At 31.8% G+C, this 20,390-nt stretch overlaps 2 protein-coding genes across 2 annotated transcripts; both read right to left on the bottom strand.

Moving 5' to 3' along the window:
* Positions 1-834: 834 nt before the first annotated feature.
* LOC114421575 (ornithine aminotransferase, mitochondrial-like) lies at positions 835-8,376 on the bottom strand. Its single transcript, XM_028387572.1, has 10 exons — positions 8,167-8,376; positions 7,466-7,574; positions 6,989-7,219; positions 6,000-6,159; positions 5,840-5,895; positions 4,933-5,085; positions 4,492-4,589; positions 3,455-3,535; positions 2,235-2,468; positions 835-1,245 (listed from the first exon to the last, which is right to left on the bottom strand). Exons 1-10 carry the CDS (start codon positions 8,304-8,306, stop codon positions 1,104-1,106), a joined length of 1,404 nt encoding a protein of 467 aa, XP_028243373.1. The 5' UTR covers positions 8,307-8,376; the 3' UTR covers positions 835-1,103.
* A 2,474-nt stretch (positions 8,377-10,850) lies between these two features.
* Positions 10,851-18,626, bottom strand: LOC114421573 (KH domain-containing protein At4g18375-like). Its single transcript, XM_028387562.1, has 8 exons — positions 18,488-18,626; positions 17,349-17,958; positions 16,480-16,971; positions 15,274-15,513; positions 14,734-15,006; positions 14,468-14,523; positions 13,921-14,017; positions 10,851-13,134 (listed from the first exon to the last, which is right to left on the bottom strand). Exons 2-8 carry the CDS (start codon positions 17,934-17,936, stop codon positions 13,003-13,005), a joined length of 1,878 nt encoding a protein of 625 aa, XP_028243363.1. The 5' UTR covers positions 17,937-17,958; positions 18,488-18,626; the 3' UTR covers positions 10,851-13,002.
* Positions 18,627-20,390: the final 1,764 nt, after the last annotated feature.

Raw genomic sequence — 20,390 nt, 5'->3', positions numbered from 1 at the left:
TATCTCACAGTGAGTTAGTGACTACTATGTCTCTACAGGGGGGACGCAAACAGCAACAGCCAAAAAGATGTTATTTGTAGTTTTGTAGAATAAATTATGTACAATAAGAGTCTCTTTTTATTTTTTTTTCAATCACATTATTTATTATATTTTTTTTCCACTTTTTTCTTCTAATAGTAAAATTTATTATGCAAATAACATTTCTATTGGAAGAAATGGTTTTCTAACTATTTTTGCATGAACAAAAGAAAATCTTTGCATTTTAAATTTTTATGAATTAAAAATTAATCAATCTACAATGATGGATTAACACAAATACTGTTAACTCCAAAACCCAAAGAGATCATCCTAAAATTTTGGCAGATTAAGCAAAAGTTAAAACAAGAACTTAAATTATTATTAAAAATGATAATCAGACTACTACTGACTAGCCTGATCCTTTACACGTTATTCCATATCGGGATAGTTAAAAATAAAATCAAGCTAAAATTTCAAACTTAATCAATATTTTTTGGCCGGGTAAATGGGTCAACCTATTTTCAAAACCCAATTAGTGAGTTTGGTTACGTGTCACTTATTTATTGTACCATAAGCTGCTTATTTCTTCTCATTTTACTTTAGCTATAGGGGTTTGGTCAGCTCACGCAGTTGAATTTGTGGGGTACTCTTAAAAGTAACGAAATTTGCTTGGAGACTGAGATTCCGAAATATTATTGTGGACAGAAACTCAGCTTCAAGAATAGCTACACTTAGCTCAGAGAATAAATAAAGACTTACCATAATGTAACAAATAACAACACATATTGATGCGAATAAAGTAGATGGAATGGCAAGTCTAGAGAACTTTGTTCTAGCGATAATAAAATCATATATCTTATCTCGCAAATTAATCATTGAAAGTTATACAATGAGTCCTCTAACTCCTATATATTTATTTATACAGCTACCTATCACATATATCATGAACTTATATTATGATGATATATGGAATATTGGAACATAGTTTCCAGCTGTTCATGTATAAGGAGTAACATTCTTCATGTGATATATTTTTTTCCAAGGAAAACTAAAGGCACATGCAATTCATACGTGTCTTTTTATGGTTAATACAAGACTCTCCCACAACGATCACATGCACTAGTGGCAACTGGAGCAGCATCTATTGGCTTTGTCTTCTGCAACTTTGGTAGATCAATTTCCAGAACATCAGCCAGTGCCTTGGAACCTTGTTGGATCTCATCCACACTGCAAACATTACTTTAGGTCACATCCTAGAACAACATACCAAAGACACTTGCAATGGACAATTCAAAGACACTAGGTAGTCCTACTTCATGAGCCTTTGGGAGGAAAGGAGATTATCTAGTATCTACCATTCCCAGTAATCTATCTTTGTTCTAAACACCAAATATCATAAATAATCTTTATAAACATAACTAGAGTAATGATTATGCTTGTGTTAGTTTTTAGGTAGTAAGAGAAAGATATATCTTAAAGTATGGCCATAAATTTCAGCCTTAAAATTTCCACATTAGTTTATGACTTTATGATGGATCAATAGCCCAATTTAATACTGACACAACACACACATACTCTCACTTGTTTTTTAAAAGGAATAAGTTCACAAGTTATAAATTGAGATTAGTCCGAGTACTCCCAAAGGTGTAGCTTGTTAAAATATTCCTCAAACACTAGGGTGAGTATATAATATACTCCCACTTGGGAAAGTTTCAATTCTTATTGCAAAAACCAAGAATTATCAAGAAATCATGAAACTTTAACAACGATGATAGAAGAAAATCACAAAAACTTGGTTCTGCTAGATGAAATTTGAAAATATAAAAAACTAATGATTGGCTGTGGTGACACAAAACTATACTTCAACAGTTCAACAAATTTAAAATATAGTCCCATGCCTGAATCAGCAGAAAATAACTGAATAATCATAGTTTGGCTTGTGTACAACATGGACACTCCTCAATTTAACCATCTATCAATCCAATTTTTTCTTTACTTGTCAGCAGATTTTGCTTCCTATTTATGCTTTGCCGTTTGTTTTCCTGTTATTTATTGATCATAGTTTGACTTCAGTAAATATTTGGACTACACTGTAATCCAGTTTTCATTTCCAATAATTATTCTAATATGAACTAATAATTTCCAAGATGCAGAACTTTAACATACTATAATGATAACTTGATATAAAGACAATGCTTCTTGTTTTCATAACTTACCTTATGCAAAGTGGGGGAGTAAAGCGGATAATTGCATCATGTGTTGGCTTGGCAAGGACTCCTCTATACTTCAATTTTTTGCATAGCTCATAGCCTGATACTGGGAACAATTTTTTGCTGTTAAACTCCACTCCAATGAACAATCCTCTTCCCCGTACCTCCTTCACATAGTCTGGGTATTGCTGCTGAATCTTAAGCAGCTGACCAGTAAGCTCCGCGCCCATTTGGGCAGATCTGTTCAAAAGTAATACATCATTTGCAGATTTTATATATTAATTGTCAATGAGAAATTCACAGTAGAAAGAATAACTGAACCAGATTAATAAAGCATTTACTGAAACTTGGAAAATTTAAAGTTTGAATTCAAGTCAATACAGCTAGAAAAACCATTCAGTGAAAAGCCAAATAAAAAAATTTAGAACATAAATTGATGAACATAAGCTCTGTAACTCAAGTTTTGAGGGGGGATGAGTAGAAAGTTAAAGAGCTTAGAAAGAACTATTAATTCCCTACATTTAAATTTTCTTAGCAAATAAGTTTTACCTCAGAAGCTCCAAAACTTGTTGCATTATTTAGTGTCTTCAATGAACATTCATTCTTTTTTGCACGCAGACACAGTAGTAACTTATGTGATTAAAAAAAATATATAATACCATATTCTCATGAAGCTTTCTAAACATCATGGTCTGAAACTTGTAAATGAGGTGAAATTAGAAAATGCACGGACTGAGAATACAAATAAATGATCAAGCCAGGTCTGAAGAGTTGTGGTTATTTTTTGGAAAGGGTGAGGAATACGATCTGAAATAAAAATAGGTACTGTTGAAAGTGCAAATATTCAAGATAATGGATGAATAGAAGTCCCTAACACAGGACATCCTAAAATGATACTTTAGACATGATAGGATTTCATGACCCAAAAAATGCACAACAGAATTTGATTAAAGTTACAGGGATTTATTTGTAAAATTCTCTGAAAAGCACAAGAAGCATGGAGACAAATTCTCAATCATCTATAAACAAATTTACCCCAAGATAAGAATAAGATTATATTTTATACAGTTATTCAACTAACAGATCCCAGACCTTAGCATTGAAGCTTTTATTTCACATGCTGATGATGCCTGATGAAATGAATAAAATATACTTGTCGAGACTTGTATTTAAGTCTGTATTATAATATGTATTGACAATGTAAGATTTGGCAATGCATTTGATACCTCTCAACGAGTCTCTCATTTTTTATTACTTCTAGTGAGGCAATTGCAACTGCACTGGCCATTGGATTTCCACCAAAGGTACTGTAAACAATAACAGAGAAGAAGAAAGCTTCAGCACTATTAGTCTTAGTCTTCATACTTTAATAACATTGAATTGTATTGTAATAAATGAAATAATTGGAAAATTACATAAACAAGAAATGAATGCAAAACTAAAAGCAAAATTTCTTGGGTACTCAAAGGATGGCAAAAATTTAAAAATAAATAGCAATTGAAAGTTCTTAAATGAAGAATGTTTAATAAGAAAACAGAGGGCTGCTGAATTGGCTCGTTAACCTGGAGACCTTCCATCAAATAGGAAATGATTTTACCATCCTGGAAGGATCAAATTTTTTTTAAGGGCATTGAAATAAAAAATAGCTGACTGTTTAATGTGCTGGTGATGCTACAGTTCCTGCGCTGAACATTGGTATTTACATCCATAATGACTTTGCAATGGAACATAATAAGAATCCTACCACAATAGTAATCCCAATATTCTAACAATATCTATCTTAATTTTCACATACTTCCTACGATTAAAAGTTATAACTTATAAGCCCATATAAGCACAATATGGATAACCAAGCCAGTGTTCGTAAGTATCATCAGCTACAAACTTCAAAGTATCACTGATGGGAATTTACGATGCAGTAAAATTATTATCTCAGCCAATTGTTTCTCTTTTGGAAATATAAATGGTTCTGTTCACAGATAGCTTCTGCAAATGGAGTAGAGTAATCTAATTTTGTCGCATGATCCTATCAACTTGGACAGAACTAACATCCCTACCCGAAATAAAACAATCTATATATTATAAGATTTCAGGTTCCAACAGAAGGGAGAGTTCTGTCTCTTCACATGATCTGACTAATAAAGGGCTTTAAGGATGAAAACAGATGTCCGTCATAACCCAGAAGTTTGACAACTATAGGCAAGAAAGTGCTAAACAAAAGGAGAAGATTAAAATAAATTATAAGTTTATAATAAAATGAAACCTTCCATGCTGTCCAGGTTGTATACAAAGCATCACATCTTTGTCTGCAAGAACTGCACTAACTGGTATAACTCCTCCACCCAATGCTTTCCCTAGTATCTGAGTAAAGAGATAGTTAAAAACACTTACAGATGGTAGTATAGAAAGAAGATAGAACCTTAAAAAAGGTGACAAAGAAAGAGTTTGCACTTTGCAGGAGAGGTAGTAAATTTCTCATTTTCTTGAAAGAAAACACAAAGTTGGGTGGTCAAGTCTTTCAAGTGGAAGGTAGTAAATGCATCAAAATACAACTGCATACTTGCAAAGTGCAATGACAATTTACATTGTCTAAGAGTTGCCTATAGATTTTGTTAACCCTGTGATGACAGGTAATGTTTATATCATTGTTTTGGAAATGAATCTAGACATATAAAGCACACAAGAAGTAAAGATGATTGCTAACCAGAACATCTGGGCGAACTTCTTCCCACTCACAAGCCAGCATCTTCCCCGTTCTTGCTAACCCAGTTTGAATTTCATCAGCAATCATCAAGACATTATATTTGGAGCAAAGATCTCTAACAGCTTTTAAATAACCATCTGGAGGAAATATCACCTTTAAACAAAAAATATCATATGTTAAAAGAAAGTAGAGAAGAAAAAACATAACAAAAAAAGGTCTACCGAATGTTGTAGCCATCCTAGAGGATGAGTGAGATATACAAGGGTACCAGAGAAGTTTTCCTTTTAAAAAGCAAATTCAAAGAATTTGAACAAGCAATACAAAGTACTTTTTGCCAATCAAAACCAGTTGTCAGATTAATAAAATGAAAGAAAAAAAAAAGAAGCTTGATTGCACTTTTTGCTGCCAAAGTTTTCACAATGTTGCAAATTTTGCCCCCAATTTTTTTTTCCACAAATTTTGTCCCCCAATTTACAAAACATTGCATGAATGGAACAAAACATACAAACAAAGGAGCACAGAATGTCAAAAACAGTGCCTTATGTACTATGTGGTATTGCGAGCAATAGAATTTCTAAACATTGGTAGATTATGTTTAAAACATGACTTCATTGAATAACGAATTTGTGGTGTGCTTCTGATTTATTATCCATGTAAATGAAAATGCCAAATTGCTGTAGAAATTTTCCATTCTAGAAATGCATTATGTATTTTACTAAAACATGCAACAAGGAAAAAAATTCTGACTGAAAACATACATCATCAGTCTTTTCTGTAACTAATAATAACAGTAAACGGACAAGAGAAAGAGAGAGAGAGAGGGGTATATAGCAACTGCCTTAGCATCACAATTCAATCAACACAAGTGTTGACAAGCTCATTAAATATGCACATCCATAAAACTTACCCCAGCTTCACCTTGGACAGGTTCTAAAATAAATGCAGCTATGTGTTCTCCTTTTTCTGCAGTTCATAGAGGATATTTAAATAGTAAACTTCAAAGATCTGCTTTGATAAAGCAAACTACTGATGAGAAGTAAAAAGTATACAGAAGCACAGTGCAGAACCTTTAAAAATTTGTTCAAGGGCTTCTGCATTACCAAAATCAACTTTAAGATTGCCAGGTAATAAAGGACCAAAACCACGGGTAGCTTCATTGTCACAGCTCAAAGATATGACACCTAGTGTACGACCATGGAAGCAGCCACAACATGAGACAATAATAGCCTGGAACAAGTGTCCATGAGTAAAAAGGTTCATACGTAAAAATAACTAAATTGATTCTCATAAAAAGAACAACCAAAATAGAATTAGCAACAAAGGACAGATGATTGTGCTCAAGTATAGCAAAATAACTTTCAGGCTGTAAAATTTAATGGTAAATTATTGATATTATTACCAGACAACAGAAGTGGAAAAATATATAAATACATAAATATTAACTGTTAAACTTCCTAAATCATATAAAACAGAAAAGATGATGATATAATAAATTTTCTAATTTTCTCTTGGTACTGGAAGAATACCATATGTTTAATTAACCGTAAAAAATTATACATCTCAGATGCATCTAGTTTGCAAAATCTTTCATAAGAATATGTCACCTGATGCCTCAGTCATACTTAAAATGTATTCCTTCAAGTGTTGTCAAAGTTCACATCAACAGATGCTTAAGTGTTCCACAGAGAAAAAATTTATAGGCAATTAGACTTGTCAAGTATTCTGGGTTCAATTTAATGTATTCTTAATTGTATTTTCCATATGAATGGTCAAAGCTTTGTGAGTTGGACCCCTCTGTTTGTCTATTTTAAGCCACACAACCAACAACATGGCCTCAAATGGTAAACATATTTGAAAATGTCTACACTGTTATAGTACACAGAACATGTGAATTATAGGTTTTTGAGAACAAGTTAACATTAAAAATAATTATGATTGTTGAATCACTACCAAAGGCCCATATTAAGCAAATATTTAGTTGGACCCCAAAATTTTGCAAAATTGTAACGTATCATGATCTTACAACTATTAGCATGCTTCATTCTCATATTTATACCTCATCTTTGGGAATTCTTTTCTTTTCGTAACCCCACTTTCGTGCTAACTTCAGTGCTGTTTCCACACCTTCAGCACCAGTATTCATAGGAAGTACCATATCATAACCAAACATGTTTGTCACATACTCAGCAAAGTCTGGGAAGCGATCATTGTAGAAGGCTCGAGAGCTCACAGTCAGCCTTTCTGCCTGTTCTTGCAATGCTTTCAGAATTTTAGGATGGCAGTGTCCCTAAGGCAAAATGAAAAGCACTTAGATTATTAGAACTTCAATGCCATTTGTTTTCCCAAAAATCAAGGAATAACAAAAGGAAAAGTATTAGCAACAGTGGAAGGGATCTGGCCACAGTAATAAACTCACTCTACAAAGGAAACAAAAAAAAATGTATATAAGCATCATTATTCATTAGGGCACCATTCTGAAGAAAAAAATGCAGATCTAGAGCATTGGGAATTACCAAGATCCAGTCAATTTTACCTGATTAACAGCAGAGTAACCTGATAGAAAATCAAGATATTTGTTTCCCTCTGGATCCCAAACAGAGGTTCCCTTTGCTTGAGCAAATACAATCGGAAGAGGATGGTAACTGCATTTGAGACAAGAAAGATCATTTCAATATTTGACCAAAATCAAGTAATTAAACTCATTAACAATTAACAATCTATACAAAAAGAAAAGTGAGAAAAGAGAAGCCACCTAAGCAAGTAACCAAAAGAAAGCTATGTTCAACACCAACCAGATAAGCTGACAGCCACAAAATAGCAAATCACCACCATCCTTTTATTTGTAAAAATTCTCAGAAGAAACCAACTGATTATTTACAATTCAGAGTGATTTGAGGAAGCTCCAGACATAAACAAACTTAAAAAGAAAAAACATAATTTTTGCTAAATTGGCAGCGTGCAGCTGGTATTTTTTATGTTTAGGTGATGAAAAAACAGAATAAACAACATGATTACATTAAAGTACAGATTTTGGAAGGCACTTTCAGCTTACTACTACTCATGATTAGTTTTATGTCTTCTTTTTTAATTATACAATTAAAATATTCCAATTCAGATTTGAACATGAAAATTTAGAGTCTAGACAAACTAAGACAACCCAGATATCAAAATCTTGTCTTTGGGGCGTAGCAACATATGGGGTGGGTTGAGAGAAGGAAAGAAAGAGAAACGTACTTGTGAGCACTGTGTTCATATTCCTTGTCGATGATTTTCTGAGAAGAAGAAGAAGCATTAACTTCTGTGGCAACCCCAATAGTCCTACTTCCCCTGCAAACCCTTCGTAACAAACACTGCACCGGTCTCGTGGTAGCCATTGATGAGAGACAAATGTTCCTCAAATTTTGTATTTTTCAGGAATCACGCGAATGTAAGATGTAATGAAGGTGGTAAGTTTAAATAATTGTCACTCAACACCTTTAATCTATTAAATAAAGAAAAAAAATGATTATAAGGAGAAAGTCAAAAGAATTTTCCATTATTATTCAATCAAATCGATCAAAAATAATTTATTATAATTAAATGATGATATAAAATTAATACATAATTATTAAATTTTTATTTTGAAAAAAAAATGAACTATCAATATATCTTTATTATAATGTTTAGTATTTCATGGTTATGCACTGTCGTTAAAAAAATTATACAGTTAATTAATTAAAAAATTGTTAATCTATATCAATAAAATTATATTAACAATATTTTTAAAATAAATAAATAATAGTGTAAAATAAATTATATAATCATTTAATTATAATTTATCATATATGATAAATTTATTAATTTTTCAAATAATTATTTTAAATAAATTTAAATAATTTATGATTAAATAATAATATAAAATTAAATTCTATAACCTATTTCCATTTTTGAAGAAGTGAAAGGAGGGAGGGAGGATTATGATGCGTCAGCGGTGACTGTCGTTTTGGCCCAACATTCAAAGCATATCAACCCCCTCGAACTCCCACATGTTACAATTGGATAATGACAATAATTTTTCATATCTGGATCTTCATTCCCACCTCCATACTCCAATTCGATTATTGGATTTGGATAATCAAAATTAATACACACCCAACAATCACCACGATACACTGTCGATCGATTCACTTTGTATCATTTTCATAATATTTTGTTAAAAATGTTGTACTAAAAAATGAATTTGGAAGCATAAAAAAATTATTTTTTATTTCTATATTATCCTTCTATCGCATTCATTTTTTTTTATTGCATACACGTATAAAATCATACACTTGACAGCCTACTACTGCAAATTGCTTTTTATGTTGGATTTCCACTTTCCCGAACTAGACGTTTGATACAATGAAAATTTTCATTTTTCCGGAAATTTTAGGTCGGGAATATATTATAAATAAATAACAAAAATTTTGCTTTGCCTTTTATGAATTTTAATTTTGAAGAACACTTACAAACATTTTAAAAATTTGTTCAATATATTCTAAATTAAAATTTTTAGTAGAAATATTGACTAATAATTCCAGAATGGTTTGTAAATCACTTCCAAAATTGTAATTTTGAAAATAATACAAAACATCCTAAATTAAATTTCGAAAAGAATATTTAATACGTATTAGAGGAAACACTGCTACACTGTGTGTCTAGATAGAGTAATTTCAAAATAATAAATTTAAAAAAAAAAACAATGATGTTATCAAGGAAAAAAAAAAGTGATGCAAAAATAATAATCATTTAACTGGTGCTAACCAGTGGTTCCCAATTTCAACATGATACATCTTCATAGACTTATTCCTATATTTTTTTTTCAATTATAATATTAGTACAAAATTATTTTCAACTAAAATAATAATAAATTTTAATCAAAAATCTTAAACACACAAAATAAATATTTTTCTTCTAATATAATTTATTAGATATCTAAGACTTCTCTAACCTTTTATGAAAACACGATGTGCTGAAGATAAACGGATAGAACTGAGGCGGGTGGAATCAAATCACAACTCCCCAAAGTTTGTCTGTCCATCTAATCACATTTAGCAAATTTTAAACGTTTTTATATCGTTTTAATTTTCACTTTTATCCTTGTGCCTTACAAACCAATCTCTCTTTCACATTAACGCCATTAATGATACTAAAATTTAAAAACAAAATCAGTGTAAACATCTCAGGCGTTATTTACATGTTTAAACTCGAATTGCTTGAGTAGATGCTATTCCATAAATTCACAATTTATATTTCTCCACCATGATGAGTAATAACAGCCATACACTGTTCACGGCCATTCAAGCTGTAACATAATTTCGTGGTCGTGTTTTAAAAAATAAACCTCAATTTTTTTTATATAAAAAAATCAATCATTCAGTAAGTTATGATGGAACGATTGCTAGTGAAATATAATGAATAAACAGGGAAACTAGTACCCACACCAAATCAAAAGATTAACGATCACACTAGCCTTCCTACGTTCCTACCAATATGAAGCGGCGTACAACTTCTTTTTTTTTTTTTTGCACGGCAAAAATTAATATATTATATATAAAATTCAGTACTACGTGTACTGAAATATACAACAATAAAAAGCATAGGCAATGAAAAGCCAAACCCCTCTAAAACTTATAATATTTAGTATGATTGTCACTTTTAAGTATCATGGAATATTGAGGAAAATATGCGATACAAAGATTTTAATTTGATTTTTTTGTTAATTTGAAAGTTAATATCACAAATTATGTAAAAGATTGATGCCTATATAAAAAAATGTGAGAAGCCACCGAATTGATTAGATTAAATCAAGGTTAACACCAGTTGCCCAAAAAATATATGTGCAAAATCAAAGAAATTGCAGCGCCAAACATATACTAAATAGATTAGAAGGGATGAAGTTTAATTAAATACAAACATCAAAGCAACTGTCATGAAGCTAAGCTGTATATACAATGGACCATCATCTTAAACTACTTAATTGCACCATAAATGTAAAAAATCATATACAGAGTGATCTAATATTTTAACTTTCCCTACGTTCATCCCCCCAATGAACCATACTCATCAAACTAAACCTCCAAGATAAAATGTCTCAGAGCAGAACATTATCAACCTATCAAATTATAAAAAACTTCGTACCCCATTGCCCGGAGGCTCTTCGCTATGCGATCCATTAAAAATCAACGGCCAGACTAAACTCAAACTAAACCAGACATCTTTACTCATAAGAATGCTAGCCGAATAATCAAAGCTTAGGCGAAAAAGAATGGACATTATCCGTACAGGATCAAGAATGGGGGATTGTACATTTCGGAAATCTGAGCTAGCTATAGAACAAAGGGAGAATTAATCCACATGCATAGTATATTGATTTTAAGATTCAAAAATATTATAACCAACATAATTGTGCAGAGTTGATTGTGGAGAGTTCAATAGATGGATAATGAAAAATAAAGAAAATTTGTACTTCAAATTTGCTACGAAAAGTGAAAGTTTGACATTATCCCAGAGAAGTATCAAGTTAATTGCATAAATAGAATGGAATAAAGAGGTCCGTCACATTTGAAAAAGGGAAAAGGAGTTTTGAGCACTCAGATGTTGCAACTAGTATTCTGGATGAGAGAATGTTTCACAAGATGGCAGTATGGATACAAGGGAAATGTTGCTGAAATAAGATTTGTTTAATCTTGCTGCATCTTATGATTTATAATAAACCCCAAGCTATTGCCCATAAATTTAATATTATTTGGGTTGGGTGAAATCACTACTAGAGCAGGATGCTATTCATGTCACGTAACTAATCCATATTTAGTTGGAACACTAAATGTTATGCTACAAACAGGAAAACAAATAAGCCAGAAACGGATCAATCAGATCATTGTATAAATTCAATAGCCCCCTTCATAGAACTTAGGAGTTCGAATGAACAATTCTGAATCATATTGGAAGAGAAGGCTTGCTAAATTAAAATGTGACAGCTAGCAAACATAAGGTGTGGCTCAGCTGACAAACTGAGCACCATGTGAACAAACTTTACCTCCAGTGCAGAGGTTCAAATTCCACTGGAGACACCTTTTAGCAAAATATTATCTTGTGAGTGACATCCATCACAAGACATAAGAAATGGAAAGCATGTACAAGTTCCGAAATAAAACCCAGAGGCTTTTCAGATAATATGCATGAGTAGTGCTGCACAAGCAAAAAAATATTGCTAGAATTCTCACACTTGTTGGATCAAGACAGTAATAGGAGACCATTCAACCATCAAAGAGTCAACTCACGATCTTTGTTCTTTGATGTCTTGTGTTTTCTTTATATGCCAAGGAAGAAGAAGCTGTATCTTCCTACTTTGTATTTATCTTCTGTCTTAATATTTTAACCACAAAAAATATGGCTTCTAGCATTTTTGTACATCATGTTTGGTGTGACAACAAGATGGTTATATGTTATCTAGCTGTAAATGTCCTCATGCATGACAGAATTCCAAGACATGGAAGTAGAATTAGGGCGAAGAAAATGATCTGAAATCGTTTGAATTCATGAGGCAACTTCCCCACTTTTGAATAAATTACTTGGATAACCAAGGATATGAGAAAGCACAGATTGCTAAAGGCCCAGAATCTCATTTTGCATCAATAGGGAAGATATTTTCAGCAAGAAAGGAGAATAAGAGTGAGTCATCAGAAACATAATAAATTCCGATTTATGGTTCCACAGAATAATTTATGGAGATAGTGATGACTACACACTAGTCAAAGACAAACATCATGAAAGGACAGAGAGATCCTAGATTTCTAAGATAAAACCCAGATGAGAGTAGATTAAGAGGAAACAAAAGGAAAGGAACTATAATTTCTACATAAAAAACCAGCAATGGATCCTCAGGCACGGTCTTGTTAGCCACTGTTGTGGAAGAAGCAGGTGTCAAGCTGAAAAACACTAGAGAACATTGTCTCTCCAGGACCAACCTAACAGAATAAGGAGGAACAAGAACATACTTCAAGAATTAAACTTTTCACCTTCAATACCCCGGGAAAGAATTTCAATAATTCAGGTTGCCATTATAAAAGCCTGGATCAAGTTTTCAGCAGCACGCTTTTGTTCAGGTGTGCCTGATATAAGAGCAATACGATCACCACGAGCAGATTTGTTGTCAGATATCTCAATTGATGCTCCTGAAATCTGGTGTGAAACAACAAAGCATTAAATAGATGAAATGAAGCAAAGTTTGTATAGTTTTACCATGTATTGGGGTATGGGAGAATAAACAAATTTTCATAAACCAAAGTTGAGTAAAATTGATTATACTAACTAATCTAGCCCTTGACATTGTACAGAACGTTGTATACTCATGGATAAAACAGCACAGGCAAGGGAAAACATTTCATAAGCAGTTTGCTAAGAAGGATCTCATTAGATTATAAAATGATACTGTGGCCTAGCAAATGTGAAAAACTGGAAAGAAACATTGCCGATCAAAGGCTAGGTAAGCCCTTAACCTTCTTTTTTTCCTAATTAGTTACATCACAAATTATTTTAGTCCAAGACAAATCACTTGATATGATAAAAATTCGATGTCCCTTACCTCCTACAAATAACTGGACTAAATGGAACCAATGCAAGTGAGCAATCAATAAAACCAATCAACCATGAAGAACTAAATTTAAAAAAACATAAAAATAAATAATACAACCTAGCGCTATCCTACTGGGTGAGTTGGTAAGATGGATCAATCAACAACCAAAAATTCAGCAAAACCATTTAGAGCCATTCCTTTTACTCACTGAAATGCATGATATGGAATTTTCAAGAAAAGTAATTGTTTTAAGCATACAGTGTACAGCAGCAAGAACCAAACCTCAAATTAAGTTTTCAGATAAATAAAAATAATCGATAAATTTCATATCAAATATCAGTTCCCCCTGCAATTATATAAAAGAATAAACCATTCAGAATGTGTGAACCCACCTTCCTGATATTGGCTATATTTGCCCCTCCTTTACCCAACACTTTACCAACAGCATTAGCAGGAATCAACATATCCAGAGTTGATGGGGGAGGCAAACTGTGCACAATAAGAGAACAAAAATATAAGTTCAACCAATTTAATATAAAGTTGAGGAAAGTAAAATCAGAGATTAAGTGTATGATTGATTAGCCCAAATCCACGATTAGACTTTAGAGTTTAGAGGGTACAATTGTACAAACCATGATTAGGAAACACTTCATTCTCAATTCAACATGTTAGGCAAAAGTCCAGTTGGGGATGTCAATGGAATCTCACTCTCAAACCATGGTTTTGGTGAAAGTGAGAGTTGCTTTTACATAAAATTGGAAATGTTCATAACAAAATATTACTTTTAAGATAAAGGCATCCAAATATAAATCACTCAACTGCCTACCCAGTTTTACAAAAATTGAGTTTATCCAAAATCAGTTAGGCAAATTTCAATCCAAACACTAAATCAGCTGTAAAATTGTTCACATAATTGTTATATAAATTATGTATACTAACCCGCCATACAGCTTGGTGGCATATGAGGACATAGATCCATAGCCATTATCCCCCATCTATTACATACAATCAAACAAAAAGAGAAAATAGATGAGTGGCACAATATTTGAAACTAAAAATGGAAAAGACATGAAACAAAAAAAAAAGACTGAAAGCTGTTTATTAGCATTTTGTATTAGAAAAAGTGAAAAATATATCATAATATACCAGCAGAAAATTATCAAAATATTATTACGACCATACAGCAAGAAGAAAATGCAACATACCGACAAAGATCCATATCCACCATAAAGACTGCTTGAAGAAAGCATGCCAAGGCCAGCTCCACTTTCAACCCTATGATCATAAACCATCGGAGCAGCAACAGGAGGAACTGAATGCATCATAGATGGCAATGAAAGACCAGCGCTACCTGGGTACAAAGATTCAGCACCTATTGAAGGATTATGGCCAGTATCCCTTTCTCTCAGTACATCATCTCTGAGTCTTAAGATAATCTGGATTAGTGCATCTCTCACACAATCAACTGAGCCACCCACCTAAATCCCAAAAAAAAATGAATGAAATAAATATGAAAAATGGTAAGTGGTATCCCCGTTGTGAATGGGTTTTCATGCGTGAAACATGAATGAGATTTTAAAAAGAAAAAATGGCAGTTACCATTTACTTTAAATTTTGATTTTTTCCCCTCTCGAATAATGATTGGTTGGTTGTTAAAGAATCACAACTCTCCTATAAAAGCTTTCATTCCAAATAGAATTGCTGAATAAATATACTGTTTAAACAAGAAGTGAAACGAGTCATACCTCAACAAGTTCATCATTCGCATCTGCACATTTTGGCTTATCACCTTTAGAGATTCGAACATCAGCCTTAGTTCTCTTCCGAATTTCATTTATGATTGAACCACTTTTACCAATAATACAACCTATCACCTTGGATGGAACTAGAAGCCGGATTGAAACAGTGGTATCGTCTTCATCATTTATCTTCCCTTGCATCAGCAGAACAGCTTCAACTGCCATGGACTTCAGATCACTTGGCGACTACAAAATACATATCCCCATGATCATTATCCATTTTATGATAAAATAAGACTATAAGTATAGAGTCAATATGTTTTGGAAAAGGATAGTTACATTATATGAAGAAAAAAAAATAGAGAATCTGGGAACACACAAACCACAAACAAGTAAATCATACATAAAACTGATCATGAAATTCAACAATTTGAAGAAGTTTCAGGTAAAAAAAATTAGGATACCAAAATTATCTACTTGTACAACTGAACTTGCTGTACATTAACCATATTAGCCTAGGGGGGAAATTACTTCAGAACATAAAAGTCATGACAAAACTGTATACTTAATTGCCACCTAACATAATGCTCAATAACTATTCAGGTGCCAACACAGTGAAATTAATGTACTTTAGTCTTAACAGAACACGTAAAAATCATGATCAAAAAATCATGATCAGCCAATATTTTTTGAAAAACACCCTTTGTTTCATTTTCCCTCTTGTTTCTTTCCGGAATGCTGCTAACAAGTACAAGTGTTGACTTCCTAAATGAGCATCAATTCTCATTGTTGTAAGGGATGGCACTGCTAACCATAAGGTTATTGACTAGCAACAACTATGGATCTAACCTGTTTTAATGGAAGATATGCATGAAATTTATAACATTATTTTTCTGTTTTCTGATTCTTGAATATAATTTTGAGAAATATAACTATAAAAATAAGTCAAAAAAATCCTAGATAAATAGTAAGGGTCAAAGCTTTCCCAATTGAACAGCAACATGCATATAGCTTTGATTATTTTTCTCTCAAAGTTTTTCAACCCAAGGCACTCTCGCATTTTGATTATATACTTTCCAGAAGCAAAATATCTAAGCTAATCAAACATGCGCTAGGGTACATCATGAACTCCATCAAATGCAACACCATCAATTTTTGGATGAGCAATTTTATGTTATAGGAAAAAAAATGTAACAAGGAAAGATACTGCACCTCTGTTGTAGTTATAATGATTAAACACTCATCAAAATTAGCCTTGGAATCATCAACCTCAATATGGGCACCACTAGCCTGCCTCATACTTTTAATTGTACTACCACCCTTCCCAATGACACGTCCAATCTTGTCAGAGGGACACAACATTCTAATAATTAACTCCTCAGACCGGGAAGCACCAACACCAGAAACGACTGGAAGGGCAGATGAGTACATTGGCCATGAATTTCCTGCATCAGCATAACCTTGCAGATCTGGTACATTTGTTGCGCCTATAATTTGAGGAACTGCTCTAGGTGTGACAATAGGATCTGAAGCTGGATACAGTCCGCCGGGAGGATAAACTGGAACATCAGAGGGAATAATAATACTAGGAGGGGCTTCTGGTACAGCTGTGTCAAGTGAGATGTCCTCCCTGGGACCGAACTTGTACATAATAGAGGAAACTGCAAATAGTGCTCTTTTAACTGCTTCTGATTCACCAGTGATCTACGCACAGAGAAAGCAACAACATAGTAAGGTATCAGTTTACTGCAAAAGAAATTATCGTGACATGAAAAAGAAATGATTAAAAATATGATAAAAGATATAGTAATTTCAGATGTTTGTAAAAACTAGATGCAAAAAGACAAACTAGAACGATACTGTACATTAAATGTTCACGATTAGAAAGACAAAATGTAAAAAAAAAAAAAAACTTCTACATCATAAACCATAGTATGATACTAATACATTATTAGTAAAATAAATCATTAATATTGGCATGTGTCAATGAATGGAGGATTAGATGCTAGTATTCTAAAATGATTACAAACCAAAGCAATAAATCATTCAATGGTAAGTTTTATAATACTCAATATACTAACCACAACAAAATTATCAAACTCCATAGCACATGAGTGTGTCGGGTCAGCTGCATCCTTGGCAGTAACCTTGATATTTGCTCTTGTCTTACTTCTCAGCTTTTTAATGGTAGCCCCAGCCTTACCAATGATATTTGCAGACTGGCTTGATGGAACAAGGATTTGACATTCATCTCTATCCTTTCGTTTCTTCTCGGAATCTCCAATAGCTGCTATGGAATTCGCAATGGCTACATGAACCTTTAGAAGAGCATCTTGAGCAGCACACAGAGGTTCTTTACCAGCAAACTCATCATCAATCTCAACGTCTTCCTTCTCCTTGACATAGCAGTAGATCGTTATTACCCGATCCTTGGAGCCAGGAAACGGATCGACAACCTTGACTTTCGCCCTGGTTTCTTGCCTTATTGAATTTATCACTTTCCCATTCTTCCCAATAACACTCCCAATAACTTCATCTGGACAGAGTATCCTATATACAATCAATTCATCATTGCCCCTATCATCTCTGTCAGTCATTCGTCTCTTTTGATGTTTCCTGTCCCCATCATGGTCTCTCTGCGAATGATATCGTTTTCCAGTCTCACCCATTTTACTAAATATCACACAACTCCTGAAAGCAAAACACAATTTTAGTTATATACATAACCAGTGCAAAATATACTTTTATTTGTTAGTCTCTGACCATCCTCCCTCCCTTATTCCCCTTCTCAAAAAGAAAGAAGTTAAATTCAAGCAATAAAAATCAAACCTGCATAAGCCCACTAATAAATATACTATTACTTATCACAACGAAACATCAATACAACCAAATTGAAACTTTTTTCAAACTCGACAACGTCTTTTATCACCCAAAGTGCGACCAAAATTTGGACAAAACATCTTCCACGGAGGAGTTAGAATTATTCAAAAAAAAAAGACGCACAGAACAATATTCATCATCAACTGCACCGCAAACATGAATTAAATAGATAAGATAAATAATTTTAAGAAAATTAACAAGATCGTCTCTTCATCAATTTGAGCCTTGATTACATTCCAACTAAAAGAATAAATAAAATCTGAAAACGCTGCAACTGATAAAGAAGGAAAAGAATGCGGGATATAAGATGGATATGTCAAACCGAAGATTTTGAACCTACCTGGTTGTCAGCACACGAAACCCTAACGACTGAGAGAAGAAGGTGGGTCAAGGCTGCGAGCAATCCAGGATTCTCAGTCTCGGAACCCTAATTAATTAGGTTTTACGTTTTCTCTTCGCACTACTGATTCGTTTCTTTTCTTTTGATTATATATATATATATATATATATATATATATATATATATATATATATATATATATATATATTTGTTCAACAATTACGGCAATTAACTTTAACCAATCTTTTAGCCCAGAAATTAAACCGGTAATATTTTTGTTCAATAATTACGGCAATTAACTTTAACCAATCTTTTAGCCCATGTAATGGATAGGATAAATATTTGTTTTTATAACTAATATTTAAAATTAATAAAGAGTTCAAATTTAAAATCATATTAGCATTATAATTAAAAATTTAATAAATTAAATATTTTTAAACATATAATTATATTTTATATTTAAAATAATAATTCATATTGTGATATAAGTTTATTTTTAATAATTGATATTATTTTTTAAAAATATTGGAATTCAATGGAGAAATAAAGATAAAAATATAAATTAGAAGAAATAATATTTTTACTTAAATATATTTTTAGTTCTTAGAATTTAATATTTTTTTTATTTTTTTGTTATTGTAATTTTTTTTGTTTTTTATCCTTAAGCGTGACTTTTATTGAAACTCATATTCAAACTTTTTATAACGTAATTCAAATGGTTGATGTTGTAGTATAAGATTTTTATTTATATGAATGAAAATAATTTATTAAGTGGGTTAGTTCATATTTTGATTTTTATCGGATATAAAAGATTGATCAATGACATATAAAATATGAACAAAATTAATCTTATCCAGTAAATTAAGGAACACTCATAATCCTTGATAAATTGAAGAAAAAAAAACATACTATAATTTTCACTAAAAATGTTTAAGTAAAACTAACTCACTTTTAAAAAATGTCAAATATAATTATTTCTTATTACAAATATGACAAGTTTCCATCAACAACAAAAAATGCTTTTGTATTTCTTTATTAATATTTGTAACTTTTTTTTTCTAATAAGAACTTTCAATTTTGTGTCTTTTAACTTCAACTTAGTGTTAATTAAATTGAAACGTTAAATATCTGCCAACAACGATGATGTTTTTTTTTCTTAAATATATTTTTTGTTATTGTAATCTTTTTCATATTCGTTCATGTAATTTTTCTTTTTGGTTTTTTCTTTATAAAATGTATTTATAAAATATATTTATCTTATTTTTTTCCTTAAAATATTTTAGATAATACTTTAAAAAGTAAAAAAAATATTTTTAACTGTGAAAAAATTAAGTTTTGATGTTCAATTAAACAATTTAGTCTATATTATAAGCATAAGGGATATATCATATACATATTACAAGGGTATTTCAATGTTAAAGATAAAAATAGGTTTCTAATATTCAATTACACTTAAATCACCATTTCATTGATATTAGAAGTACAAATGTACAATAACATATATTCGATGCATTCAGATTAGGGGATTGAAGAAGTACACCATTCCATGAGAGGAGACGCCTCCATGAAAGAAAAATATTAGTTGATAAAACAGTACAAAAAAATTGAATAACACTTGACTTGAAAATCTTTTATTAGTGAAAAATACTTCTCTTTCTTGAAATTTGGCCATTACTTTTTTTAAGGTCAAATTAGTCATTTGGTTCTATCTCTATAGTTTTACTATTCTTAATTTTTTGGTCCGTATAAGTTGAAAGTGGTTTTTTTAGTTTCTATAGTTTACATTTTAATTATCTTTTAGTCTATATAATTTTGAAAGTAATTTTTTAGTATTTATAATTCGTATTTAAATTATCTTTTAGTTCCTATATTTTGAAAGTGATTTTTTTAGTCTTTATACTTT

The sequence above is a fragment of the Glycine soja genome, chromosome 8 (assembly GCF_004193775.1).
Source record: "Glycine soja cultivar W05 chromosome 8, ASM419377v2, whole genome shotgun sequence".
In the NCBI taxonomy this organism is placed as follows: domain Eukaryota; kingdom Viridiplantae; phylum Streptophyta; class Magnoliopsida; order Fabales; family Fabaceae; genus Glycine; species Glycine soja.
This window is presented reverse-complemented; position numbering and strand designations above follow the sequence as displayed.

What these genes read in the sequence shown, in the direction of transcription:
- LOC114421575 (XM_028387572.1), bottom strand. Translation starts at nt 8,306, where the DNA reads ATGGCTACCACGAGACCGGTGCAGTGTTTGTTACGAAGGGTTTGCAGG. An exon ending in AATGAGAGACTCGTTGAGAG is followed by an intron (nt 2,469 to 3,454) that starts GTATCAAATGCA and finishes ACTTTTGAACAG; the next exon opens with ATCTGCCCAAATGGGCGCGG. An exon ending in ACTCCCCCACTTTGCATAAG is followed by an intron (nt 1,246 to 2,234) that starts GTAAGTTATGAA and finishes TAATGTTTGCAG; the next exon opens with TGTGGATGAGATCCAACAAG.
- LOC114421573 (XM_028387562.1), bottom strand. Translation starts at nt 17,936, where the DNA reads ATGGGTGAGACTGGAAAACGATATCATTCGCAGAGAGACCATGATGGG. An exon ending in CGAATGATGAACTTGTTGAG is followed by an intron (nt 15,007 to 15,273) that starts GTATGACTCGTT and finishes TTTGGGATTTAG; the next exon opens with GTGGGTGGCTCAGTTGATTG. An exon ending in GCCACCAAGCTGTATGGCGG is followed by an intron (nt 14,018 to 14,467) that starts GTTAGTATACAT and finishes TATTGTGCACAG; the next exon opens with TTTGCCTCCCCCATCAACTC.